At 50.8% G+C, this 26,243-nt stretch overlaps 12 protein-coding genes across 12 annotated transcripts; 4 read left to right on the plus strand and 8 right to left on the minus strand.

The window, feature by feature from the left end:
• Positions 1-826: 826 nt before the first annotated feature.
• HO133_002071 (uncharacterized protein) lies at positions 827-2,678 on the minus strand (the record flags this gene model as incomplete). The annotated part of the gene is made up of 4 exons (XM_037292998.1): positions 827-1,201; positions 1,272-1,719; positions 1,833-2,572; positions 2,631-2,678. 4 exons carry the CDS (start codon positions 2,676-2,678, stop codon positions 827-829), a joined length of 1,611 nt encoding a protein of 536 aa, XP_037150651.1.
• A 1,680-nt stretch (positions 2,679-4,358) lies between these two features.
• Positions 4,359-4,967, plus strand: HO133_002072 (uncharacterized protein; the record flags this gene model as incomplete). The annotated part of the gene is made up of 1 exon (XM_037292999.1): positions 4,359-4,967. The coding sequence occupies one exon, from the start codon at positions 4,359-4,361 to the stop codon at positions 4,965-4,967; it is 609 nt and encodes a 202-aa protein (XP_037150652.1).
• A 251-nt stretch (positions 4,968-5,218) lies between these two features.
• Positions 5,219-6,621, minus strand: HO133_002073 (uncharacterized protein; the record flags this gene model as incomplete). Its single annotated transcript, XM_037293000.1, has 2 exons — positions 5,219-6,461; positions 6,515-6,621. 2 exons carry the CDS (start codon positions 6,619-6,621, stop codon positions 5,219-5,221), a joined length of 1,350 nt encoding a protein of 449 aa, XP_037150653.1.
• A 711-nt stretch (positions 6,622-7,332) lies between these two features.
• Positions 7,333-7,872, minus strand: HO133_002074 (uncharacterized protein; the record flags this gene model as incomplete). The annotated part of the gene is made up of 1 exon (XM_037293001.1): positions 7,333-7,872. The coding sequence occupies one exon, from the start codon at positions 7,870-7,872 to the stop codon at positions 7,333-7,335; it is 540 nt and encodes a 179-aa protein (XP_037150654.1).
• Positions 7,873-8,744: 872 nt separating this feature from the next.
• Positions 8,745-10,265, plus strand: HO133_002075 (uncharacterized protein; the record flags this gene model as incomplete). Its single annotated transcript, XM_037293002.1, has 7 exons — positions 8,745-8,763; positions 8,815-8,861; positions 8,939-9,082; positions 9,150-9,375; positions 9,425-9,990; positions 10,043-10,120; positions 10,179-10,265. The coding sequence occupies 7 exons, from the start codon at positions 8,745-8,747 to the stop codon at positions 10,263-10,265; spliced, it is 1,167 nt and encodes a 388-aa protein (XP_037150655.1).
• A 332-nt stretch (positions 10,266-10,597) lies between these two features.
• On the minus strand, positions 10,598-11,056 carry HO133_002076 (uncharacterized protein; the record flags this gene model as incomplete). The annotated part of the gene is made up of 2 exons (XM_037293003.1): positions 10,598-10,633; positions 10,673-11,056. 2 exons carry the CDS (start codon positions 11,054-11,056, stop codon positions 10,598-10,600), a joined length of 420 nt encoding a protein of 139 aa, XP_037150656.1.
• Positions 11,057-11,856: 800 nt separating this feature from the next.
• Positions 11,857-13,953, minus strand: HO133_002077 (uncharacterized protein; the record flags this gene model as incomplete). Its single annotated transcript, XM_037293004.1, has 2 exons — positions 11,857-13,321; positions 13,622-13,953. The coding sequence occupies 2 exons, from the start codon at positions 13,951-13,953 to the stop codon at positions 11,857-11,859; spliced, it is 1,797 nt and encodes a 598-aa protein (XP_037150657.1).
• Positions 13,954-14,663: 710 nt separating this feature from the next.
• Positions 14,664-15,832, minus strand: HO133_002078 (uncharacterized protein; the record flags this gene model as incomplete). Its single annotated transcript, XM_037293005.1, has 3 exons — positions 14,664-15,181; positions 15,235-15,594; positions 15,658-15,832. The coding sequence occupies 3 exons, from the start codon at positions 15,830-15,832 to the stop codon at positions 14,664-14,666; spliced, it is 1,053 nt and encodes a 350-aa protein (XP_037150658.1).
• An 879-nt stretch (positions 15,833-16,711) lies between these two features.
• Positions 16,712-17,252, plus strand: HO133_002079 (uncharacterized protein; the record flags this gene model as incomplete). Its single annotated transcript, XM_037293006.1, has 4 exons — positions 16,712-16,723; positions 16,782-16,848; positions 16,991-17,088; positions 17,136-17,252. The coding sequence occupies 4 exons, from the start codon at positions 16,712-16,714 to the stop codon at positions 17,250-17,252; spliced, it is 294 nt and encodes a 97-aa protein (XP_037150659.1).
• Positions 17,253-17,750: 498 nt separating this feature from the next.
• HO133_002080 (uncharacterized protein) lies at positions 17,751-19,784 on the minus strand (the record flags this gene model as incomplete). The annotated part of the gene is made up of 7 exons (XM_037293007.1): positions 17,751-17,778; positions 17,978-18,282; positions 18,333-18,533; positions 18,584-18,821; positions 18,874-19,371; positions 19,426-19,612; positions 19,709-19,784. The coding sequence occupies 7 exons, from the start codon at positions 19,782-19,784 to the stop codon at positions 17,751-17,753; spliced, it is 1,533 nt and encodes a 510-aa protein (XP_037150660.1).
• A 635-nt stretch (positions 19,785-20,419) lies between these two features.
• HO133_002081 (uncharacterized protein) lies at positions 20,420-22,853 on the plus strand (the record flags this gene model as incomplete). Its single annotated transcript, XM_037293008.1, has 5 exons — positions 20,420-20,676; positions 20,734-21,076; positions 21,138-21,218; positions 21,275-22,424; positions 22,480-22,853. 5 exons carry the CDS (start codon positions 20,420-20,422, stop codon positions 22,851-22,853), a joined length of 2,205 nt encoding a protein of 734 aa, XP_037150661.1.
• Positions 22,854-23,467: 614 nt separating this feature from the next.
• Positions 23,468-24,820, minus strand: HO133_002082 (uncharacterized protein; the record flags this gene model as incomplete). Its single annotated transcript, XM_037293009.1, has 4 exons — positions 23,468-23,580; positions 23,682-24,203; positions 24,339-24,481; positions 24,543-24,820. The coding sequence occupies 4 exons, from the start codon at positions 24,818-24,820 to the stop codon at positions 23,468-23,470; spliced, it is 1,056 nt and encodes a 351-aa protein (XP_037150662.1).
• Between the last annotated feature and the right edge of the window lie 1,423 nt (positions 24,821-26,243).

The raw sequence follows: 26,243 nt of genomic DNA on the forward strand, positions 1-26,243 counted from the left end.
CGAACCAGAGCCGTCCAACCACATCAGTGACCGCAGCCGCTAAGTACTAGTACAAGCAGCAACGGGCGGCCGGCGTGGGACAGAACCTGTCTGGAGCCAAGGCACGACAATCCTGCCTGGAAAACGGCTTTTTCGTAAAATAGGCTACATGCTCGGGCGTGGGTAGCGCTTCAGTCTGTTGGTTGTGATGAAGGACTTGGACTCGCTTGATCACATCGCGACGCTCGGAGAGCTGGCGATTTCTTTCTTTCTTTCTTTCATTCTTTCTTGCTGTAAGTAGGGTGGGACGAGGACGGTTCGATCTTCGAATAGGAGTACGGGTACGGCGTAGAAGTGGAAGGGGATTCGTGAGATGGATTACTTTTGGAGTCACCAAATGTACTTTATTATCCATAACCCGCCAAGTGCGTCTCAGCCGTGATAAGGGGGTATATGAGAGCCGTTGAGCCAAAAATCGTCGCTAGTATCGCCCCCGTATCCCTCTTCCATTACACTCCGTGTCAACTTTTGAACCGAAGCATCTTCCGAAAATCTATCGTACATTCATTTCCATGGCCTCATTGACTTCCTTAAGAATTCTTGGGTATTGTCCTCGACATCATCTCTCCTGCGATTGGCCTATTATGTTCCATGGTGCCGTAGCGATTGAGACGAAAGTGGTAGGGGCGGATGCGTGAATGCCGTCTTGGGGGTAACGGGCAAGACGTCCTCTCGTGAATGTCGTAAGACTCTGTCAACAAGGCCTACCGGGATCCCTGACTTCCGTCTTTGTGTCTCCTCAACCGCAGAGATGATGGCCCGCGGCGCTGCGTCTTGAGCCGATAGATCAATTCAGCGGATAATAATGCATAAACGGTGGTGTCTCGAACGGACTGCTCCCCGCACTGCTCGACCCGCCACTGTTTTCCTGCTTGAATTCCACCTGTTGCCCAGATCGCTCAGCCCGCTTGCCAAGGTGTCCCGACCCGTTGTACTTTTCAATCAGATGCTGTGGCAACAGGCTGCCGATAGCTGGCAGCGTATCACGTATTTTGGCCATCACCAGAGGCAGGAAGCGAGACTCGCCGCCGCGCAAAGTGGAAATGAGGGTGAGCAGGGAGTTGAGGTATTCTTGCGGGCCGGGCTCGAATTTGCGGGATTCGAGGGGGACGCACGACATAACGTCGATGAGGGTGCAGGCTACGTCAAAGACTTTTTCGATCTGTGAGATGGTGTTAGTGGGTTGAATGATGGATTGGTAGAGCGGGCTCGGGACGGAGAGAGATGCTTACGAGGCCGATGCCGTGGACTTCCATAGACTGTTTTGAGAATTGGCGTGTGACCTCTACGAGATCTTTAGCAATCTCAATGGGGAATCTGAACGTCATTGAGGTATCCGGCGACGTTGAAGAGAGGAACCCGTTGGCGATGGAAAGCTGCCAGACCATTGTGCGAAGCCATTGTTGAGACGTCCGCAGGTCTGCCGCTTGGCTCTCGGTCGTATTTAGGAACTGGGGCAAAGCTTCTGTGAGCTGCTGTTGTAGCCGAGCGAGGGTTAGAGGAGAGCAATCTGTTCTGGACTTGTTCCAAAGCCCGATGAAGTTGTCGTCGAATGGTCGGTAGAGGTTCACCAGGTAGATGAAGCCCGCAAGAGAATAATTCGTTGGATCTTGATCTACTGTCGGAAGACTGATCGTGGCGTGCAGAGTCAGTGGCCGATGTTTCTGCAATGCGTATGCTCTAAGATAATGTTAGTGGAGGTTCACAGCTGTTGCGGGAGAGAGCGGTAAGGTTCGTGTCGCCTGTCAAGGAATCGGGCCGATTGATTGAGGCTAAGCAATGAAGCTGCTTACCTTTCTGTCACGAATAGTAGCCAGAAGAGTCGTCTTTTCCATGACGTCTCGATTACGTTGTCGAACATATACGTGTTCTCGTCCTGCATGCCCAGGATCTGGGCTAATGCTGTTGCTTCTCTCAGATGAAACCAGGCGGTGTTGTGCTTGTTGAGGCCGAAAGAGCAGCCGAAGAGGAAAAATGAAGAGATGACTGTATTGACAGTCGGGCTCTCGACATAGTCATAGCCCTTGCGTACGCGAATAGCTTCTTCCATCAATACAGAACCCATTCTTGGGTTAGTAACTGAGCCAGCCGGCTGGTCCATGAGGTGGCCCGTCTTCAGTACGATACCAGGCTGGATGAGCATGAAGGCCAAGAATGACGTGATCAGGCAGTATGATTCGACGGAGTGACCCATCTCGCCGACAGCATGCCGTATTTGATCTCTATACAAAATCGGCATCGTAGGATACATTTGCGTGAAGAAGAAGTCGGTGCAGCCTTCAATGAGCTCATGGGTTAGGAGGCCGGAAGCTCTGGCGTATTGTGTGGGTGATTGTGGAGGACTTCCATAGCTGTCCTTGCCATCTTGCAGCATCATGGAAGTAAGGTCTGACTGCTTCTGCGTCTCTCTGAGCTCGGAGATGACTTTGGCTCTGCTGCCCTTGGGGCCTTTTTTCTGGGGGATAGCATCGTAGGTGCATGACAGCCCGGCTTGACTGCAATTCCCACATGGCTGGCGACTATTGCAACGGACCTGTCAAACAAGCTGTAAGGTTCTGTCATACTCGCATAGCTCAGTTTGATCATCATACCTTACGACGGTGGCAAGCATCACAAGCACGTTTTGTAGGGATCGACATGTCGGGGATAATCTGGAAGCGGAGGGAGAAGGGAGATCTTCGCTGGGAAGGTCAGGCACAATCATGACAACAATAATATCTTGGGAAGATGATGTAGATATGATGCATTGAGAAAGATGTAACTATAATAAGAACGGCATGGACTCGTGGTACCTGAGTTCTGACAATGCTTATAATAACCTGGGCAACATCACTTTGCATCTTGGTACTCTTACACAATGCGGGTTGGGAAAGCAAGAAAAAGCGGATTTTTCGCCGTGCATGGCCACATTTGCAGGCATTTTTAGCAAGAAACCCAACACACCGTGCCTCATGCCTCATGCAAGATGAGAGCCGACGGAAGCCATGTGGTGCCTCATCACGATCCAGGTTCTACGAGCCGGAGATTTTTTTGGATTTTTTGGATTTTTGGAATGAAAATTTTCACGAAGTTGAAGAAGCAAAATGTGCGCGTGGATCCAATCAAAGTCAGGGGGTTAAGAAATGACCATTCGGCAGAGTACCGGCAAAAGTCACAACAGTCAGCACGGGCCCTTCTTGCTGCAATCTAAGCATTTCTCCGGGCATAGTCCCTCGGGTCGCCACGCTTTTTTATTCCTTGTATCACATGCTAAAAGAACGTTCTACATATAGCTTCTATAGACTATAGCCCCACAGGAAAAGCTTCTGGATCGACTTCCAGAACGCACCAAGAACAATCCTTCAACTCTAAATTCCGCCTCGTGGGGCCTGCTAACGCGTGGCAGGGAGGGTAGGGAACAATAATGATTCGCTTCAGATGCGGCCAGATAATGCGTGATAAGGGTAGCGTCGACTGCATTGTAACGCTGTTGCTTTTTCCGAGTCTGGAGGCATCGAAAGGGTGCAGGCATTTGTTCACGGTAGTCGGTAATGCAGGTGATAGAGCAATGGAAGCCCCGAAAAAAACTGGGTGTGTCGGTAGGGCCCGGTGACGGAGGCGAGAGATTTACGGACCTTCTTTCCGCCATACAGCAAAATATGATGTATCCACTACTAACCACGACAAGCCTTTATTCTTCACCTTAGCTGCCATGTAAGTAAGACCCACGCTCGTACAATTTCGCCTACACCCAAAATGCGCCATATAAACCATTGGTTCTCGCCTATACTGACCACTTGAAGACGGTACGAGGGTACGAGCATCCACACCGCTGCCGCGCCTGGCGCCCCCAACCTGATTTCTCAACCGCGTCCGCTCATAACTGCCGGCTGGGAGGTTGACAACAATCACAAATAATCTCACTCATCTAATCTAAGATACTCTTAATAGCTTCAAGCCAAGACACTCGGCCTTCTCTAACAATAGCTGTTGTTGGAAACTCTGCGAGTCAGCATTACTAGCCACGCACCCTCAGTGCGACGGTCGCCGCCGTCCAAGAGCTACCAGCTCGGGGGTACGTAACTTCATCTTTAACAGCTGAGAGCCAAGATAGCAAGCGCCACCATTCGTACAACGCCCTCTGTGTACTTGATATCCCAACGCCTCGGATCCACACGTCTTACGACGCCCTGCCACGCAGCTCAACAGCTCTTAGCCACGAGCTCACATCCCCAACCGCGGCAAGCCAAGAAATCTACATCTACGGCTTTCGTAATTCTTTCCCAAGGCGTTTGGTGCGGTTCCGGACACCCCTACAACCGACGATGCGTCTTCCCTACATGCCCCCCAGCCCTCCTCCCTCCTCGGACTCCTCCGCTACCGCCGCATACACGCAACTCTCCTCCCGCCGCTCCCCCAAACCCCTCTTACAGCTCGATCTCGCCCTCCTACACTCCCCTCCCGTCGCCTCAGGCTGGTCCTCATTCCTTGGCTCCATACGCAACCAGACAAGCCTACCCGCAGATATACGCGAATTGTGCATCTGCCGGGTAGCGGTGCTGAACGGAGCCGTTTACGAATGGGAGCACCACGTCCCGATCCTACGGGAGGCAGGGGTAGGAGAACGAGCCGTGGAGGAAGTCGAAAGTCGAAAAGCCTGGCGGGGCTGGAAAGCTGAAGATGCAGACGCAGCAGCGGAGGCAGAAGACACACAACATGATGACTACGGGGGCTTGAGCGAGAAGCAAAGAGCCGCACTCGCGTACACTGATGCCATGACTATAGGTGTCAAAGTCAGCGATGAGATTTTTGCCGAGCTGAAGAAGCGCTTTGATGAGCGAGCTGTTGTGGAGATCACCGCGGCGGTGGCGGCTTACAACTGCGTGAGTAGGTTTCTAGTCGCGTTGGATGTGGGAGAGATGGGTGAGAAGAAGAAAGAAGAGCAATGAAAATATACATCATCGTGAGAAAGTCGCACGTGCCTACGACGAACATGATTATCAGGCCAGACCACTACCAACGAAGATTGAGAACAGCGGCTGTTCTACCGGCTTCAACTGCAACTGCGCGAGCCCAAACACAGGATCCTTGATGCAACAGGGCGAACGCTGAACTATTGGTGATTATGATGAATTAGTCGCTTACGTACGCCAGGATCTATGTACAGAGATCGTCACAATTTGATCTATAGTGTCACGGCCTAATAAGCAACGCCATATGGATGCGGCTCAATGCTCTCGATATCGATATACCCATACGAGTACATCCCGGTGTCATGGGCCATGAGATCACTCCAGTGTCCCATATCTTTCATAAATGCCTGCTCATTCTCCTCCTTGCTAAGATCAATCGGCTCTTGGTCCTTGCCGATCATGCGAATCTGGCTGCCAGCAGCCACGTTCGTGAGACCAAAATTGTTCTCATCCAATCGCTGTTTGATAGCGCCTTTGACCGTCCCGTTTAGGATGTCGGCGCATATTCTCGGCTCCTGGCAAACGGGACGAGCCATGCCTACGCCGTCCACAGTGTTCAGGGCATTGACCATGGCGCCGACCGTCTTGAAGCCGCCGGTAATATAGGTCTTCGTCTTGGTGAGGGCTGGTACAATGGCCTCCGCGAAGTCCAAGAAGAAAGCTTCTCTCTTCTTAGTACTGTCCCTCTTGTGCATGAACGCCAATTCCTCGTAGGTGCCTCCACTCAGCTCTACGAAGTCGAACCGGTTGGCTTCGAGCGCGGCGCAGAGCTCTTTACATTCTTCAGTGTCGAAGCCACCTTTTTGGAATTCGACACTGTTGATCTTGATGCCAAGGATGAATGATCCGGGGACGCGCTTGTGGATGCGTTGGGCGATTTCCATAATGATGCGTGAGCGGTTTGCGAGAGAACCTCCATACTGGTCGGTCCGTTTGTTGGTGGATGAGGCGAGAAACTGGGCGAGCAGATACCCGTGAGCACCGTGAAGTTCGATCCCGTCATAGCCTGCGGCGTGTAGATACTCTGCTGCATGTGCGAAGCCTTCGATGATCCGCTCAATTTCTTCTGATGACGCAGGGTGAGGCTTTGCGAATGTCATGCCCATGACATTGCCCTCAAGCTGAACATCACTGGCCGAGACAGGGTCCTTTTGGATACCTTCTGAGACTTGGCGGCCGGGGTGGCTGACTTGACCAATGCACAGACTGCCATGCGCCTTACTCTCCGCCGCGAGTTTCTTGAAGGCTTCGAAGCGTTCACCCTTTGGTTCTTCTGTTCGAGGTATGATAGGATTGCCGGCAGCTTCGAGCTGATCGAATTCGATCATGATGTTACCGGTGAGGATCGTGCCGAGTTGGCCTTCGCCCCATCGCTTGTAGACGTTGATGAGGTTCTCCGAGGGAATGCCGCGCTTGCTAAAGTTCTTGGGGTCCCACGACGAAATTCGCTCCGTCATAGCAGCCTTGAGACTATTGACCAATTAGCCAATGTTAATTGCAATTGAAGCGGCTTGAGAGCGTACAATCTATTTGGAGCAGTCTTGCCGCTGAATGGAAATTCAAGTGGCTTCGCGAGGGGAGCGGGAGAGACATTTTCGGATTCATAACGAGCTTCTGGTCCTACTGCCATTGTATCTGATTGAAGAATATCTGATTTGAGGGTATCCGGTTCAGAGGTAGCTGATAGCGAGGTGACTGATAAGAGCGATGATGATTATAGTTGTGTGGATATGCCGCAGCGAAAAGGCATGACCTTTTATAAAGACGAGGGTCTCGGATCGGTGCCTGAATCTGTCAATTTTGATGACTTGATCCATCCTTTTTCGGCAGATGTTTTGGCTTTTGCAATAGTGTCGAATGTTCGAAGTGACGTCGATTCTGTTGAAGAGATAACCATTCCATCGGATAAGGGTCCGATTACTTTATCGGAAGGACGCTGTTCGCGCTAAGATCTCTTCCGGGCTCGAGTCCGGGGACCAGTCCCGCTCCCTGGATATTACAACATCATCATTTCTTACGGTGCGTTCATCGGACTAGTGAATAGCTTGCAACCTCTGCGGTACGCCATTTTCAGGTCCGTCTTCGAAAGAGACTGCACGCATCGGTGTGGAAGATAAGAAACGGTGGCACAGAAGCTACTAGCGGTGGAAAACACCCAGGGACCAAGCCTTACACGAGTTGAATGCAATGTCTGATAGCGGGACTATTGTACAGCTTGAATGTAGTAATGTCTTAAGGTGTTTGAAGATTCCAAGGCGACGATTCTGGCTTCTATTTGAAAATTGCACTGGTTAAATAAGGACTGGCTGTCGGTCAGTCCGTCGCCTTCTCATTCCACTGTTCAAGAAGTCTCATTCGCATCCGTCCCGTCGTCCCCGTCCCCAACCGGTGCCCCTGCCCCCTTTAAAGTAATCTTCATAAGGTTCGAGTTATCAACATAGGTGTATGCACCTCCTAACCCAGGCGCCGCCCTGACGTCCTCACACGCCGTATTCAACTCCAGCGCCGCCAGTTGAACCGCCAGCCAGCTGCTCCGCACTTTGGCAGACGCCCTGGGCAGCTCCAGCAACACCTGACAAGTCTTGTATGTTTCGAAGTAGGGGAGTTGGAAATCGCCGGCGCCGCTGTTGTAGAAGGTACCGATGATCGGGTTCAGAGGCAGGGCGCGGAGGACGCCGGCGCAGTGGGAGAAACTGGGCTCGGTGCGCGCCTGAGCGCCGCGTCGGGTGCAGACGAAGGCGCTGTTGGAGGTCCCGTTGAGGCTGGTGTTCGTGTGGGGAAGGCTCGCTGAATTGATTAGAGTTGTGCCCTGCGGGATGGTCGCGGCGAGAGCTGAGGAGGAGAAGAGGGCAAGGCCCAAGTATTTGAGATGGAGAAGCATATGGATAACGGGAGGATGGTGTTTAAAAGAACGAGCGTATTGGTGATCAAGTCAAGCAATGAACGATGGAACATTTGGGATATTTTTCTCGGACACATGGCCTTTTATCAAAGAAATATCCTTGCGCTTGAACACCGAAAGTGAAATGCTGGCTACTTCGCATGTTCTTAGATTCATACAGATCTTTCTTCCCCACAACGCTTTTGGTGCGTCGGATTCACAGGCGCAAGTCATGCGATTTGCGCAAGAGCATGTTGTACGAGGAGTGTTTGACCTTTATACACAGCCACGACGGCAAACGTTTCTGCAGATACGCGCAAGCGGAATCCAACAGTCAGTTGCACTTTTCCACTAAGCTTCCCGGCTTTGGTGAATCATCAGTGCAACACGCGAGGGCCACAAGCCGGGTCAGGGCACGCGTTAGAAGACTGTTACGTTCGGACAATGGAACAAACACGGAATCACCTTGTATTTAATGAGGAGAGAAGAATATGATTACGAGTAGTCTTCGCGAATGATTGACATCCATTTGAGCGAGGTGTGAAGTATTTGTAGCTTGGGGTTCTTCCCAAGGCCCATCAGTCTGCCATCAGTCCTTTCCCTCCAGATAGCACTTAGTATGGACATGCAAAATCAGCATTGGATTATACGCTCAAAGAGAGTGTCGACTTTTATCGGCATTTGCTTAAAGCAGTGTTCATGAAATTGATCAAAGATTAGAGAGCAAAAGTGCAGGCGAGAGGCAAGCCTGCCTGCGGCTGCCTCGCTTGACGGCGCTTGCGATTTCGGCCGTTGGCTCCGTCCACGCATTCCATAAAGAGCTGCCTGGCAAGAAACATTATGATAGAAAAGTACGATTGATTTGATCCAAGATGGCAGAGGCACCCATAGGTATTCCGAGTCGAGCTTCGAGTTTGTCCAGCAAAAGCTGACTAGCAGTAGTCCTCGATGGAGGGACTGGGTTCCTCAAGGTTGGCTATGCAGCGCAGGTAAGCATGAAACTCGAAAAACCGTTGAGCGCTGTGACTATTTGCAACGATGCTGATCATCTGTTGAAATTCTGTAGAACTTCCCTGAGCATTCATACCCCTCCATTGTCGGACGGCCCATCCTGCGGTCAGAAGAACGAGCCGGGGACATTGTGGTCAAGGATATCATGTGCGGAGACGAAGCAGCAGCAGCTCGGTCAATGCTACAAATCACATATCCGGTATGCCCATAGCAATCGTTCTGGCTCGACGAGTATAGGAAATGGGGCTGACTGCGGGTATAAATAGATGGAGAACGGCATTGTCAAGAGATGGGACGACATGGAGCATTTGTGGAACTATACCTTTGACGAGAAGATGAAGATCGATCCTACCGGCCGGAAGATCCTGTTGACGGAACCGCCATTGAACCCTTTGAGAAACCGAGAACAGATGTGCGATGTGATGTTTGAGAAGTACAATTTTGGGGGCGTCTATGTGGCTATACAAGCGGTGCTGGCTCTATATGCTCAAGGTAAGGTACGCCTATTCTTTGCAAAGGACTGGCCTAAGCGTCTGGTCAGGTCTCAGCAGCGGTGTGGTCGTCGATTCAGGCGATGGAGTCACCCATATAGTCCCTGTCTACGAATCCACAGTCCTCAACCACCTTACTCGGCGTCTCGATGTCGCAGGTCGAGACGTCACGCGCAACCTGATTGCTCTTCTCCTACGCCGAGGATACGCCCTGAACAGAACAGCGGATTTCGAGACAGTACGGCTAATCAAGGAAAAGCTATGCTACGTCTCATACGATCTTGAGCTGGACCAGAAGCTGAGCGAGGATACGACGGTCCTGGTAGAGTCATACACACTGCCCGATGGACGTGTGATCAGAGTAGGTAGCGAACGATTTGAGGCACCAGAGTGCCTGTTCCAACCGCATCTTGTGGACGTCGAGCAGCCGGGCATTGCGGAATTCCTGTTCAATACGATACAAGGGGCAGATGTGGATATCAGAACGAGCCTTTATAAGGCTATCGTGCTCAGTGGTGGTAGCAGCATGTACCCAGGGCTACCGTCGAGGATGGAGAAAGAGATCAAGCAGCTGTGGCTGACAAAGGTGCTGGGTGGGAACCCTGAGAGGCTGAATGTGAGTCTCCAAAAGCTATACACACTACTACAATGCTGACTCTCGCTCCCAGAAATTCAAGGTCAGGATTGAGGATCCACCACGGCGGAGACATATGGTCTTTCTTGGTGGCGCAGTGCTTGCAAACATTGTAAGTCAATCGCGAAATCCTTGGCGCACAGTCTCTTTCGGCCGCTGACAATCTACAGATGGCAGACAAAGAGAACATGTGGATAACGAAACAAGAGTGGCAGGAGCAAGGGCCAAGAATATTAGAGAAGCTTGGCCCAAGGTAGTCCAAAATACTTCGGGCTCTTTCTGCCATTGCAAATTTGTACAGTATTTTATAAAAAGCTCTGGCCAACGAACCTTTCCACTGAACCGCGCTCACACCCTCTCATTCTCTTCAGAAAAGGCTTTACTGTTCTTCCGTCTGCGCTCATACTACACACGCCAAACACAATGGCTCCATTCAAAATCCTCATCATCAACCCCAACACCAATCAGTCAATGACCGACTCCCTCCGCGCACCCATAGAAAGTCTAGGCTACAACAACGTACAAAACCCCCATCAAACTGCCGCATGAAATTCTTCGCATCCAGACATCTACCCGAACGGCCCCCCCACTACCCCGCTTCCAATCCCGCCAAAAACGCGAAAACCTCCCCAGCTGACAAGCAAAGCAGACCGAATACACCTACCTCACCGCCCCATCCGGCGTCCCCAGCATCAACAACCTCGACGACGCCGCCCGATCCGCCCAGCACACCCTCCCCTCCACCCTCCCCTACACCTCCACCCACGACGCCTTCCTCGTCGCGTGCTACAGCCCGCACCCGCTCGTGCCCCTCCTGCAACAACGCACCGCCGCGCCCGTCGTCGGCATCTTCGACGCCAGCGTCCACGCCTCCGTGCAGCTGCTGCGCGCGCCGCAGCGGTTCGGCATCGTGAGCACGGGCGACGTCTGGAGGGGGATCCTCGGGGACGCGGTCCGGGGGCCCAACGTGCTCGGGCGGGAGCGGGCGGAGGGGTGTTTTCGGGGGGTGGAGACGTGCGGGTTGGATGCGGGGGAGTTGCACGGGCATGGGGAGGTGGAGAGGAGGGTGAGGGGGGCGACGGAGAGGCTGGTGGAGGGGGGTGAGGGGGAGGTCGGGGTCGTGGTGTTGGGGTGTGCGGGGATGGTGGGGATGGAGGGGTGGGTTAGGGGGGTTGCGGGGGAGGGGGTGAAGGTTGTGGATGGGGTGAGGGCGGGGGTGGGGGTGTTGCAGGGGTTGGTTAGGGGTGGGTTTTGAATGGGGTTGGGGAGTACTCGGGTCACTTTTTATATGAAGGTAGACGGCTACTACAATAGTGTGGAAATGATCGATGGCATTGCTTAGAGAGTACAGTAGCTATAGCACCAGGCCGGAGAAAGGAAAACATGCTTGAGGGCTTCAGACAGACGTTGACACCGAAGTGTTCCGTTCGTTTACGGTCTAGCTTATATCTTGCGAGCTGTTGATTGAAGAAACGGAAAAGGGTTGATAGCTGCGTATGACTGGATGATAGACGCTGACATGGAGCTGAAGGGCGATAGTAGCTACAAGGGCCGAAGTTAGCAAACGGTGGAAGAGGATGGTGAAGGGGTTGGTGGAGTGCAGGACTTACACCCCACAGGTATCCTGACAAGGGATGGATCTCGAAGTGTGGACAAGATGTATAAAATACTCAAAGTTCGTACAGGAGCGGAAATGTTGTGATAAGAACATGGACGACATGACCTGGTGAAATGTTAGCGGCGAGTGGTAAAAAAGGCAACATGAATACCACATACCGAACAGATATTAGCGATGTTGCAATGAAAATTCTAAGCTACAGTTCTTCGTGACTCAACAAGGAAGAGTTCTCAAGGGTTGAGCAAGTCGTTGAACTTGGTCAAGCTCTTCTTGACCCTCATCATCCGAGTTTCCTTCCGCCCAGCAATGTACCCTCCGCTATCGTCGTTGATGCCCAAGACACGACGCGCCTTGGCGTTCTCATCGTATGGGCGAGGAGCAGCGTGGATGCTAGCGCGGCGCTCGGGAAGACCCAGGACTTCACGGGCTTTGGAATCGTCGCGCGGCGTGGCTCCGAAGGAGCGGATGGCTTCTAGGATCGCGGCTTCCTCTTCTTCGTCCTCCCACTCGTTATCTTCTAGCTCCTGCTGCTTGCGTAGGTCTTCGTTGTATTGCTCGACTGACTTGATGGCGGGTGCCGTCTTGCGCTTTGATCCCGCGGATGCTCCTTTCTCGTATTGGGAGACAGTGATGGTGGGCGGCGATCGCTCGGAGTTCTGTGCATGAGAGATCTCCGCGCTGGTCTTCTCGACTTCTGACTTGGACATGGTGGGGAACGCGGACTTGGTGGAGGTTGGGCTCAGCTTAGAACGCTTGGTAGGAGTGCAGGTGACAACCCATTCCTTGTGCATACCAATGATGAATTGGTTGTTGTTCATCGTGGACCCCGATCTTCTATGCTTCCTTCCCTTGGGCGCGGCGTCATTGGTCTTCTCCACCCCTACCTTTTGTGAGGTAGATGGCTCAGTCTTATTGGGGACTTCAGTGAGAGAGGAGTCATCAGTCTGAGTAGATGCTTCAGACTTGGTCGGTGAAGTAGACATGGGTGGGCCTTCGATAGCGGATACAGCGCTATTCTTAGCAGGCGAAGAGAAACGAGCCAGTACATCAGAAACAGCCTTGTCAGTCGCTTCTTCCGCGATCATCGAGAGGACGCGGATTCCGGATATGTTCATATTAGCCCAGTGTTGACCGAGCTCGGGGTCCAAGATAGGCACGAGCGCAGCCCATGTATTGGATCTGCTCAGCTTCTTGTGGAAGTGGCCGATGTGCTTGAGAATCCAAGCCTTAATATTGTCGTCGTAGGGAGACTGTTGAGCGAAAACCAACTGGGCGATCTTGGGACAACATTCAGCAGACATCTCCCATTCCAAGTCATGAATCACTTCGAAGGCCATAATCTTAAGGTGGATCAACTTGAGCTTTATCGCGAACTTGTAGAGACGAATGAGAACCATGAAGCGGTCAGCGTCCTTAGTCAGGCGAGTGATATAGACCTTCAGTCTCCGCAAGGGGTAGCAGTCGGGACCGTTTTCGAGATAGGTCTGGATAACGTCAAAGCAGACGCCAGGATCATTCATGAAATGGAGGTTCATCTTGCAGCCAGGCAGGTAGTCGAGAGATGCAAAGAAATCGGCCAGAACAGGAGAGCGCAGGAGAGCGGAGCGCTGGACTGTAAAGGTTCGGCTGACGCCCCAGGGCATGTCTGGGCAGTCGATGCTGATGAACTCGTCTACCTCTTCAGGAATATCGAATCTGTATAAGGCGATGTCAGTGTGACACTTGGATTGAGGTAATGCTTCAAGGTTTGCAGGCAAGGCTGTGGCTCTCCCACCACCCATCCACTATCTTTGCACAGGCAAGAAAACTGATGACAGGAAGTGAATAAGCGAAGTTTGTATATGCACAAACAAGCTACTCCACGTGGACCGGGTAAGGCTGCAGAACAAAGAAATAGTGGAGGTGCTCGTCGCATGGGCATCGTGAGCTCGACGTGAAGTTGTGATGATGTGTAAACTGGGGGTGCATAGCGGACAAGCGAAATAGTCAACATACTCTTGGGCCAAGACTTTCTGCTCATACTGCCCTTGAGTCAAACCAGCTTTGCTCATCATCTCGAGCTTAGGATGCCATTTTACAGATGGGACTTGGAAGAAATAGCCGATAACCATCATTTCACCATCGAGCTCCTCCTCCTCACGGATAGGAACCATGGTACTTGCTGAGCTGGAGGTCTTGCCCTCCTCCTCGCCGACGGGAGTAGCGGTTTTTGCTGCCATGTTGATATTGACATGGACCTCCTCCTTGATGAAAGGAGTGTCGGCGATTGCTGACGTGGTACTCTCGACCTCATCCTCGCGGATTGGGGTAATGTTATGTGCTGACATAGTGGAGTTCACAGCGGTAAGGGTAGCGATGTGTTAGAGAGTGTAGTAACCTCAATTATGACGTAGAAAGGAGGGTGATGTAGTTGGTAAAGAGCGATGAAGTCGACGAAAGAGAGTGTGTTGTTGGAAGGGGTTGCGTTGTGGAAAGGTTTGATTATAAGCGGCCGAATTCCAAATTCAATTGTCAACACTGAGGTATGTGACGAAAAGCTAGCAGTAATTTCCCGACAGGCATTACACATTACCTCAAGTACTTTGCAAAGGAAGTGCCCTTTCAATGGGCTCCATTTGTAACATGGCGTTTCATGGGGCCATGTAATTTATGTCTTTCTTTGCAGTCTTAAAGGCCACCAATCAGATTATATCAGTCAAGGCATCATGGGCAAGTATGCAATAGCTACGGAAATCTGGTGCACCTTAAGCATGCCAGCTTACCTTCTACTTTGGCTTGAGTGGAGCCTGTCATATATCATCTGTTTAGTCCAAGTCCAGAGTCCAGACACTAGTATTCAAGTTCTTCAATCACGCTAATCTCATCCTAAGCCTTGAACACATTATTCGGCAGCGGCCTCTGCTCTAAATCGTGTTGGATGGAGTCCTTTACGTTTCATACGTGTACTCAGCATTCAGAGACCGGTGGCTTGACGGTACTTCAACTAGATCATATGGTAATGGCCCCCTTTCTCTGGATCCTTGGAGGGAGAGCTTTCTCAGCTCTTTGACCTCGGCTTGAATAGGGCTGCTTGCGTGTCGTACTTGTACTCCAGATCCAGATGCCAGTAGTTTGGCGTCGTAGGCTTAGCAATCAACCATGCTTCATCCAATGCTTTCAGCACGTCATCCGGTAGTGGCCCTTTCTCCAGGTCTTTAAGATTGTTTTCGAGTTGGCCAAAGCTACTCACACCGACGATCACCCCATCCCGTCCTCCCTTCTGCATTTTGAGAGCAGAGTGATGAGTACACCAGCGGAGTGCGATCTCTACCATCGTTAGGTTGTGCTTTTGGGCGACGGGCTCAATCAGGCGAAGGGCATCAAAGGTGGCGTCTTTAAAGTATCTCTTCCGGTAATTCTCCCCTGATTTGGCTGTGTCACTGAAACGACCATCTGGAGGGACTTCAGCGCTCTTGATCTTGCCAGAGAAAAGACCGCCTGCTAAAGGGTTGTAAATGACCACATCAATGCCATAGCGGTGGCAGGCTGGTATGAGCTCTTGCTCCAGCGAACGAGCTGAACAAGCATCAGCGACTCCCGTGGTTAGCTGTTCACTCGCTAGTACTTACTTATGCAATTGTACATTCCCTGGTAGATCGTCGGCCGGACCCAACCCCTTTCCTTGCACATAATAACGACCTCCGCAACCTCAAAAGCCGTAAAATTGCTCAACCCAAATTGCACAAACTTTCCCTCTTTGTGCATCTCATTGATTGCCTCCAAAGTCTCCTCGAAAGGCACGGAGCGATCCGCGGCATGTAAATAGAAGATGTCCACACAATCCGTCTTCAGCTCTTTCAAGGAGAAGGCAAGTTGCTCTTTGATAACGGTAGCTTTGTGGATCCCAGGCTCTTTAGGGTAGCATTTCGTAGCCAAAGTCAAGCCTCGTTCTTTCCAGTGTGCTTCTGCTGAGAAAGCTTCTTGCTTGCCTGCGTAGCGAGTCAGCCAAGTGCACCTCAACCTGCGCAACGCCTTTACAGGCAGTACTCTACCTCCAATATATGTTCGCGCCGTATCTACCTCGTTGTAGCCTTGGGATTGGAAATAGTCGAGACACCTGTTGTACTCGTCCAGAGACGTGATACGAGCTCCAGCCGATGAATCTGGACCGAAGGTCATCAAGCCCAGGATGACCCTGGGCTTCCCTGTCTGCATAAGGAGAGGCATGGTGGCGATGGGGCGACTGAGGAAGCGGATTCAAGTGCAACTCGATTGCCAGGAAGGGTCGAAAAAGTAGCTATTTTGGCCCCGCATGAACGGAGATGTTGAAATGGTTATATTTAGTTTCATGAGGAAACGCACAATACTAGGAAATGCGGAATCTTAAATCCGATAAGTCCGATCCAACACTCAAATGCCTACTTCTCACCAAAATTCTGTAGCAACTCCGCATAATAGGGATCAATAACTCTGATTCTTTCTTGCTATCAAGGCTTCTACATCGAGAAACTCAGATCATTATTTTTTAGGCCTTATCGGTCTACCAACGCGTAAAAATCGTACCTCTTCCACCTTACTAGGTATATTACTGCGAAGAAATTACAGTAAAGACTACGACGGAGCCCCCAGTGAAGCGGACGATAGTGATCTTAGTGGGCCGGACGTAGGAGGTGCAGTAGCCATTTGAATAAGTGGTAGTGGTAGCTATGATAGTGGTAGCCAGCTATGTCGGATTCATCGGATTTAAAAATTCCGCATTTCCTAGTATTGTGCGTTTCCTCATGAAACTAAATATCCGAGCCTTATCCCCGCTGCATTCCTTGGCAGTGGAGAGCAATGATGTCTACAATCAATAGCGCATTTGAAGCAATTGGGAGAGGCTCATGAGCATGGTATGGTAAAGCTCCCATACTATATCCCGAAAGTATATTACTGACGTAAACTTAGGTCCACGCCGACTCCTCGAATTTCGCCCATGGGGCCTCAAAGCGCGAGGTGTACTCCCAGCTCGTCTCCGAAGCCAAAGCTCTCTTCGTCGACCAGCGAAATTGGGTACTCGATCCCACATAATCAAGAGCTCCTCTTTTTGCTAACGCCTTCCCACACATGACAGGTCTGGTAAGTCCCGTTTGACCAGCATTGCCGATTCTCCCGCAAAGCTGATATTGCTCGCTAGCAACCTGGCCAACAGCTCCTCCCTCCTCTGGCACGCTTACAAATCCCTCCCGTCACCCTCGTGCCATGTGAACTGGGCAGGCTTCTACACTCTTGACCGCTCACATCCCTCCGATCTCATCCTCGGGCCTTTCCACGGACGTCCGGCATGCCAAAGCATCGCCATCGGCCGCGGCGTATGCGGTGCCGCTGCTGCTCAGAAGAGGATAGTGAGGGTCGAGGACGTGCATGACTTCCCAGGGCACATAGCCTGCGATGGGGACAGTAGAAGTGAGATCGTGGTGCCGATTTTGGCCAAGGATGGGAAGGTGAGTCGGCATAGGTACAAAAGGTTTGGCTGTACTAATGTAGGCAGATTGTTGCAATTATAGACGTTGATTGTACGGAGGTGGGAGGTTTTGATAAGGCGGATGAGGAAGGGTTGGGAAGTTTGGCCCAATTGCTTGGGGAGAGCTGTGATTGGGAAATTTGAGGAGTAGCATAGTTTTCAAGAAAATTGGCAGCTGTGTTCGCCGGTAAACTTGGCTTCATGCATGTGTTAGAAATCCAGGCCGGGCCATCCGTCAATGTTGCGCTGACGAAAAAGCCAGCGGAGCATTTAACAGACCGAGATATCGTCTTCCTCGCTACTATTGTTCATGGAGATTTGCGGGTTTCTTCCGAGACCCAATGATTCTAGCAACTCACCCAAGGCGATACGGGATGGAGCGGCGAATAGACATAGGAGATAAATCATCGGCTTTCCTTGGATCAGAGAATCCTTCCTCAGGGCAATAAGACTAGAGACATTCGAAATTGTTTGGTTCATTCAAGTCTATCTGTGTCTGTGCCGCAGCAAAAGGCTGCAGACTCTAATGCTCGCTGCTGAAGACTTCGTAGAGAAACCCCTTCCGGGCGATTCACCTGCTCATGCATGCCTTATTCTCTTCAGTCATAGCTTTAGGCAATCTATTCTTGAGTCAAGAATGCATCACATCCAACTACTGCCGGACTGTTCCCTACAGAGCCCAAGTCTAGTTAGCATTTCGCCCGGTGCGACACTGGCCTGGAAAGTGCCATCTCCTCTCGATCCCGCGTGTTTACAAGACTGTGCGTTATCGGATTATGGAACCTCGTCTCGCTTCGACCGCCGGGAATGGTAGAGTTCAGCGTCTTGGTGCCAGGATAGTATTCACGTTGAGTCAATTCAATGCTTACATGCTAACATCGTTCGTGCCACTCGCTGGGCCAGCCGTCGCGGCGTTGGTGGCCTGGAAATTCGATCCGGCGCGAGAGCTCTTGATGACCTTCTTGATAATCTCTTCGACTTGGTCCCAGTCGTTGTGGGGAAGAGATGTCATTTCCACGCCGAAGTAGTCAGAAATCTCCTTGAGCATTCTATAGCTCCGTTGGCCGCAGATGAGGCTGATTGAGACACCGACACGTCCAAAGCGGCCGGTACGACCGATACGATGAAGGTAAGTCTGAGGGTCGGTGTTGCCGTGACCGTCGTCTGGGAGATCCTGGGTAGCGGTCAGTGAGATAAGAATATATAGCAATCAACGCGACTTACATAATTAACCACGAGAGAGACGGTTTGAACATCGATACCGCGAGATAGGACGTTGGTGGTGATGAGGACCTTGGTATGGCCGCTACGGAACGAGTCGATGATAATGTCACGCTGGGCTCCTAGGTACTCTCCGGTCAAGCAGGCCACAGTGTGGTTCTCTGCATTCATACGTCTCTCAATTTCCAGGGCAGTGTGGCGAGTCTGCGTGTATTTTAGCCTGATTCCTTTGCTAGTTCGACTGGATAGCATACCCTCACGAAGATTATGGATGATCCGATGGTCATGAGACCATACAAACGGACCAATGCGTCAAACTTATCTAGCTCCGTAGGACAATCAAGATACAGCTGCTTGATGCCTTCGACCGTAAGTTCCTCATGCTTTAAGGTGATTTGATTCGCATTTGGAGCGAATCTGCTGGCGTACTCAACGACATGGTTGGGAAAGGTGGCCGAGAACAGAACGACCTGAACAGTCTTTGGTAGCAGTCTAGAGGTCAAATTAGAAAGCCCGGCCCAATCTACGAGAACATTGTACTTGCTGCTTGACCCGAATGCATTGATCTCCAAGACCTTGTTGATCCAACATGTTGTCGGCCTCGTCAAGCACAAGAATTTTGATCTTGTCAGCCATCAGTTGGCGGCGTTTGATCATGTCCATAGTAGTTCCAGGAGTGCCAACAACGATCTGAACCTTGAGGCCATCTCTATTGCGGTTTGCGACCTCCATTGGGATAGCGACACCAGCGGTCAAACCCTCGACGAAGGATCCCATGACCTGGATGACTCCAAGGATCTGACGGGCCAATTCGCGGCTTGGCGCAAGTACAAGAGCTTGAGGGGTGTTGATCATAGTAGGGGAGTAGTCGAGGCGTGATAGCATGTTGAGAACAAAAGCTGCTGTCTTTCCGGTGCCAGACTGGGATTGTCCGATCATATTAGTGGGAGGATCGCGAAGCAAGAGAGGCAGAGCCTTCTCCTGAATCTTAGATGGCTTGGTAAAACGCATCTGATAGATGCCTTTGAGAATATTTTCATCCCTGATGAAAGCATCAGAGCTTGATCACATGATGTTTAGCTAGAAATAGACTCACAAACCAAGCTCTTCAAAGGACTTGATCGAGTAGAGAGGATCATTAGGGTTGGCTTGAAGGTCGCTGAGCTTGACGTTGACCTCATAGCTCGGATCATAGATGCCAGAAGAGCCGCCTGCTGATCCGGTCGCTCCATCGGTTTGGGCCTTGGACACGTCGCTCATCTCCTTCTCAGCCTTGGCGTTCACTGCAGAAGGTTCAGAGTTAGTCGCTGCCTCAGCGGTTTCATCTGCCCATGAAACGGATCCACCAGGCACGAAGGGAGCTGCTTTGGCGTTCGTACCAGTAGAAGATCCGATGTCCTTGCCCTCAATTTGGCCATTGTCCGGCTTGGAAATGCGGTCGTCCAAGGAAGCCATGATGGTTTCCTTCTAGGTGAGCAAGGTAGACTAACAGATATGACAAAGACGAATAGGACGTGGAATGCTTCAAACCAGAGAATGTTCAACACTGCCAGTGTTGGTCCCGGTGCTGAAAGTTAAGAAGTTCGAGATGTTGTGACAAAGGAAAGAGATCAGGTCAGTGAAAATTTATCTTGGGGTATGTAGATCGAGCTAAACTCCTTCTGGCGCTCCGCATATAATAGTCACCAGATACAACATGAAATGACACTCGTACATTTGACATGGATAGCAACACATCAAAAGCAGTCCAAGACCTGTCGTTGTTTTGTTCAGTAATTTGCCAAGCAGAGCAGACAGCTGCACGACATGGAGTTCACGGCAGAGCGGCCACTATCCGGGAGCCATACCATAAAGCGTTAGCCCGTTTCGATAGATCTGGATCAGGACCATACATTCTTCCTATTCACTCTTCACTCTTGACTCTTGACTCTTGACTCTTGAGTCTGTCTATGCGTTCGGCCGTTTAGTCCTTGGACTGGTGTACATCCATTACTTGGACCTCCCATTTCTTCTCGACTTTATCGTAATTGTCTTCTCTTCCATGGATTGGATCGATACACACCTGCCTGAGCTGGAGTGGTAGCAAGGTTATGGCCGAGGTAGACATTGCGCCGAGATTCGGCGCCGAGCTCAAAGATGGCTTCAAACCAGTCAATGCTTGGGTTGCAAATGGAGTCACCTGGCTTGATGATATACAGCTGTTCTACCGGGAAAGGGCGGCGATTGAGAAGGACTACAGTTCCAAGCTGTACGGCTTAGCCAGGAAGAACTTTGAAAAGAAAGCCAAGCGGTCCAGTAGCCTAAGCGTGGGAGACACCCCAAGCATGACGCCGGGATCCTTGGAGTGGTACGCATAATTTGCCAGCAAAACAATGTTTTTCATCTGATGACGGCGCGCATGTAGTGCTTCTCTTACGACGTGGACCACCCAACTCTCTACGCTTGAATCAAGAGCTGCAGAACATGACCGATATTCCTCGGAGCTTCTCCTACAGATCGCAGATCCACTCAAGAACCTGGCCGCACGATACGAAGAGATACGAAAAAGCCACGCTGAATATTCGGCGAAGTTGGAGAGGGAGCGAGATCTGTCGTATGGGGACCTGAAGAAAACCAAGGGCCGGTATGATGGAGCTTGCCAAGAGGTAGAGAGCAGGCGGAAAAAGACCGAGTCCTCGTTTGATCATGGCAAGAACAAAGCGCAAAGTGCATACCAGCAACAAATTATGGAGATGCATAATGCGAAGGTAAGGCCTTACTCAGAACGCTATACCTCCGACGAGGCTATCTGCTTACTCATGAACGTAGAATACCTATCTAATCAATATCAACGTCACAAACCAACAGAAAAAGAGATACTACTATGAGTACGTTCCCGATCTGTTAGACGTAAGGTCCATTGCTACCCGTCGATGCACTTGTTGCACGTTCTGACTACGACTTAGAGCCTACAAGACCTCTCAGAGACCCGAGTTAATCAACTCAACTCATTGTGGTCTCACGCCGTCAACCTAGAGAAATCTGCCCTTTCTCGAAGTACCGACCACCTCCAGCACCTTGGCTCAGAAATCCCACGCAATGACCCGAAACTAGACTCAATGATGTTTGTACGGCATAATGTGGCGCCATGGCAAGAACCTTTGGATTTGATGTTCGAGCCGAGTCCCGTCTGGCTGGACGACAGTGCGATGGCGGTCAATGAGACGGCCAAGATATACCTACGAAATGTTCTGGGCAAAAGCAAGAGCCAATTGCGGGATCTGAAGCAAGACGTGGACAAGAGAAGGAAAGAAGTCGAAGCCATTAAGATGATACGGAGAAACATACGACAAGGCAAAGACAAGCGAGATGAGGTGGAAATGGTGAAGGCCATGTTCAATGCCCAAGAGCTTCTCCACGAAGTCGAACGACAGCGATTGACTGCCGAGGTCGAGACCCATACAATCACTTCCACAGTCGGCGATGTATCGCTTGGAGCTCAGAACCATGCATTCAAATCACAAACTTTCAAAGTACCTACCAATTGCGATCTTTGTGGAGAAAGAATATGGGGGCTATCGGCCAAGGGGTTTGATTGTCAAGATTGCGGCTACACATGCCACAGCAAATGCGAGCTAAAAGTCCCCGCGGAATGTCCTGGAGAGCAGTCTAAAGAAGGGAAGAAGAAATTGAAAGCGGAAAGACAGGCAGCGTCAAAAGTTGCTCCACCGCAGAGTAATGGCGGACCTCCAGACGGCGTTACAGAGCTGCCCGCATTGAGTAGGAGTAACACCATGGATACTCTCAGCTCGGGATATGCGGCTAGCGCAAATAGATCAGTCTCTGGGAAGGTACCAACCGATGAGACGAGTACAGATGGGGCAGGATCTCCACCTCCCGCAAGCAAGCCAGCTACGTTGAGAAAGAACAGAATTGTGGCTCCGCCGCCCGTGCAGTACATTGCCGAGATGCCAGGTAACAGCCCTAGTGGAGGCGGCTCGAGTACTTCACATCCAACAGAACAGCGAGGGAGAATGAATTATGCTTATCAGGCGACCACGGATGGAGAAGCATCAGTGGAAGAGGGTGATGAAGTCTCCATCGTTGAGCCAGATGGTGCGTTTCAAACTGTTTTAGACCCTCCAGTGGATTTCGACGCTAACAGAATCAGATGGCTCTGGCTGGACCTTTGTCCGTCTCAACGCCCACACCACCGGCCTTGTTCCAACATCGTACCTCGAAATCCTTGCCATCCCTCCAGTCTTGGAACGGCCCGTCTCCTCGTACTCCAGCTCTTCCACCTCCCTCACAGGAAGCATACCCAGCAAAAAGAAAGGTCCCGTGGTTGCCCCCAAACGAGGAGCCAAGAAACTGAAATACGTCGAAGCATTGTATCATTACGAATCACGAAGCGATGCAGAATGGGGCATGAGCGAAGGAGAAAGGTTTGTGCTTGTAAATAAAGACACCGGAGATGGATGGGCGGATGTCGAGAAAGGGGGTGTGACGAAGAGCGTGCCTGCGAATTATATCCAGGAGGTTTGACCACATTGTCATTGTGAGTAAAGGCGGCATTGAATGGAGTTGAGTCATAGCGTGGGTGATACCTTATGATTGAGAGGTATCGCTGTCGATCATGATCTTATGTTTAGCTGAGTCATGAAGAAACTCCCAGTTCCTGGATTCAATCTTCCTGTCACTATCGATCACGAGGGTGTTGGGCCCCTTCACTGCTCTCAGCCCCCACAGTCTCGAATTTTTTTGAAATCATTGTCGATAGCCCTTTTTCTCTTGTTTTAGACTTCGAACGCTCTTTCAATCAAGCAACCGGCAACATTCATGTTCCTCCTCTACCATCAAGGAAATCAAAAGCTAACTTCGTTTCAGGGGATTCTGCAGCATGCCCGTTCTTCCTCCAGATACCAGGCCAGACGCCACACGGCATGGGCGATATCTGGTGAGCACTACGGTTTCCTTCCCATCATAGCTTGCAATACAACAATATCTCACCTGTCACAAGTCATCATCTGATCCTAATTTCTTCCCCCCCGATGATCCATTTTGAACTATGCTCAAGCTCTTACATGTCAATTCTGATACCAAAACTGGGTTGCAGGCCATTTATACTTGTCATCAAACATCTTTACCAAGTTGTTCCATTACATATCTCCATTGGCAGCTCCCATAATCGAATCTAGCTGCTCAAGCGCGGATTGTGCGTCATTGATCAGCTGCTCCTTCTTACATCTGAGCACTTCGTCTTCAACATTCACTGCGTCGATTTAAAGAGCACGTGTTGAAAGATAGTCTCACTTAGTTTGTCGTAAAGCTTTTTCCTTTCATTTGCATCTGGAGGGGTTGTATACAGAAAACCCGGGCATTGCGGCTCGTATTCAATTTTGAATTGGTGAATTAGGTCATTGATTTTGTCTGATGGTGAGCTTCCTTGTGGATGCCGACTCGAAGCACCCTCGTATTTTGGTGAGCTGGCGTCGGAGCGGATCGATACGCCTTCGATATGCGGAGGTGGATCATTTGGCGAATGTTGGTGTGGTTTATCGTCCTCAGAGGTCTTCGGAGAATGTCTGAAGGCCTTTTCCGTCTTGTCATGGGGCCCATATTCGCCAAAGAGCCCACTACTACGACCAGGACCCATAGATGGACGCTCCGATGTTCGACAGCTCTTTTTTCGACGTAATCGAATCGTGTCCCGTTCCATTGCATATGCCCCATCCTGGCAGATTCCAGATGTAGGTTTCCTTTGGAGGGGGTTCGGTCCTGGCGGTGGATAAGTCTCTTCCGTCGTCTCGGAATGAAACTCGCTGCTGCTGTCGCTGGTATCCGAGGGCGCCTTCATGTCATTTGGGTTCGATGGCGTCAAGGGCGCGAGAGAGCCTGGCCGCATTCGCATTCGTCGGTCCATCAGGTCTACCGGCTACGTTTCTGACCGGCGCATTGACGGTTGCTTGAGTTCAGGTGAAGGCTGATAGATTGCTGAGCGGTCTGCTTCTCTCCTTGGGGATGACGAACCATCTGAATCGCGATTTCCACTATCATCCACGGTTCTCTCTTTCCATAATGTGGACTGAGGCAAGGATCGAGAGAATATATCATCGTCGTCCCCTATGCCAAACCCCGCGCAAAAGCTCGCAAGAATATCTGTTGAATCGCTACTGTCGAAGAACCCACCACCTGTGCCTGTTGAGAAATGGAAAGGCTGGTTACTAGGCATACCTTGACCAATTCCGCAGGTGGGTTGCTTTGCCGTTCGTTTCACGTCCTGGTGGGACCGGGGGTGGCCCAGCAGCCTTTTGCGATACCGTCCGTATATGAAAGGGAATAGGGCCTTCCTCACCTCTTGGTGTCCTCATCGACTCCCATGCCTTGAAATCACTGGTCTTTGTCTTGGGATCGTCTGTGCTGGCGCCTCCCCATGCAGCTGGCTTAAATTGCTGCTGTCTAGGAACATTATCGTGGGCATCCGTGTGCATATGAGGCGGGTTGCTAGGCATCGTACAACGTGGATACGCAGAGCTCTCCCAGGCAATCTACTGTCTAACCCGCTGTACAGCATCGTAGCATTGTCTATCGAAAGTCGCAAGCAAATCATGAATTCTCATATAGAGACCTTGCGCGACCTCATACGCAAGATCAGCATGCAAATATACACGATGATCGAGTGCGTCAATGAAGTCTTCGGGTCGGAAGTCGATGAGTGAGGTCGGTGAGCGACCTCTGAAAGTGTTCATGTCTTGTACGATTTCTTGGGCTGAATGAGCGAGACTCGCAGTGATTCTGACATCCGCGGCGTAAGATGGATTATTACGGGGGACAGTTTGAGGCGATTGAAGACTGCGATCGGGCAGCCACTCCAACATCACGTTAATGCGCTGTCCGAAATCTTTTGTAAAGTAAAGACATGTTTGGTTTGTGACAGACTCCTTCAGGCGTCACGACAAAGTTGATGCCCCGTTGCGGTTCAGCTACCGAACGTGGGAAGTATCCGTCGTGGCTCGATGCGTGACTTTTGGCATAGTTTTGGGTGGCACCTTCAGGGTCGCCGGGTTTTGCTGCATCGCTACGGCTCGAATTCGTTTCGTTCTCGCTCGTCCATAACGGCTTTTTTGCCGGCCTAAAAGGCACGGATTTCTTTGAGGTTATTTTTTGAGGCCTGCTTTCAGCATATATATACAGGCTCTAGAGGGTTTGGAGTTGTGGAAGTCAACTTGAGGTTTGATTTTGGCCCCTGATCGGATACCAACATCATCGGTAGTGTTGCGCGAGTGCTCTTTCGTACTCTGTGAAACGGTTGCGCGAGAACCGACACGAGCAGACTCGCTTTCTATATCCTCTGCAATGGTGTTATTGAGATTCTGGGAGTGACGACGACTATCGATAGTCGAAGCAGGTGGTTTTCGGAACGTTTCTTTATTCAGAGAGAGTTTCTGAAAGTAGACACAACTTCCAGAGCCCGATGAAGCTGTATGCTGCTCGTTACAGATCTGGTCGTCCCAAGAACCTCTTTCTTTAGTCTTTAGCTAATTACAACACTCCGATGCCCATAAACCGCTTTCGGGGACCTTGGCAGCTGATCAAAAACTTGCATACCCATTTTTGTAGCATTTCGGATAATGCTTTCATCTGTACGCTTTGAAAATTGCAAAATTCTTGCACAGATGGTGATGAAACGTGTGCTGTTTAAAAAGGATGTTTGCCGGATGTTATGGGACTCAGATTTCTCAACTCTGCCTCCATCAGTAAAGCTCGAGAGGTTTTACGTTTCCTCCTGTCAAACGTGCGCTCTATTCATGACTTTTGACCCATGCCCACACAAGCGGCATCTATTCCTTAAAGCAGGGGATTTTGCTGAAGCCACGATAGATTCAAGTGCATTCATTGACTATCAAACATATTCGTACATTCTAACACAGCAAC

This window comes from Letharia lupina (assembly GCF_014066315.1).
Source record: "Letharia lupina isolate WasteWater1 chromosome Unknown contig_14, whole genome shotgun sequence".
Lineage (NCBI taxonomy): Eukaryota > Fungi > Ascomycota > Lecanoromycetes > Lecanorales > Parmeliaceae > Letharia > Letharia lupina.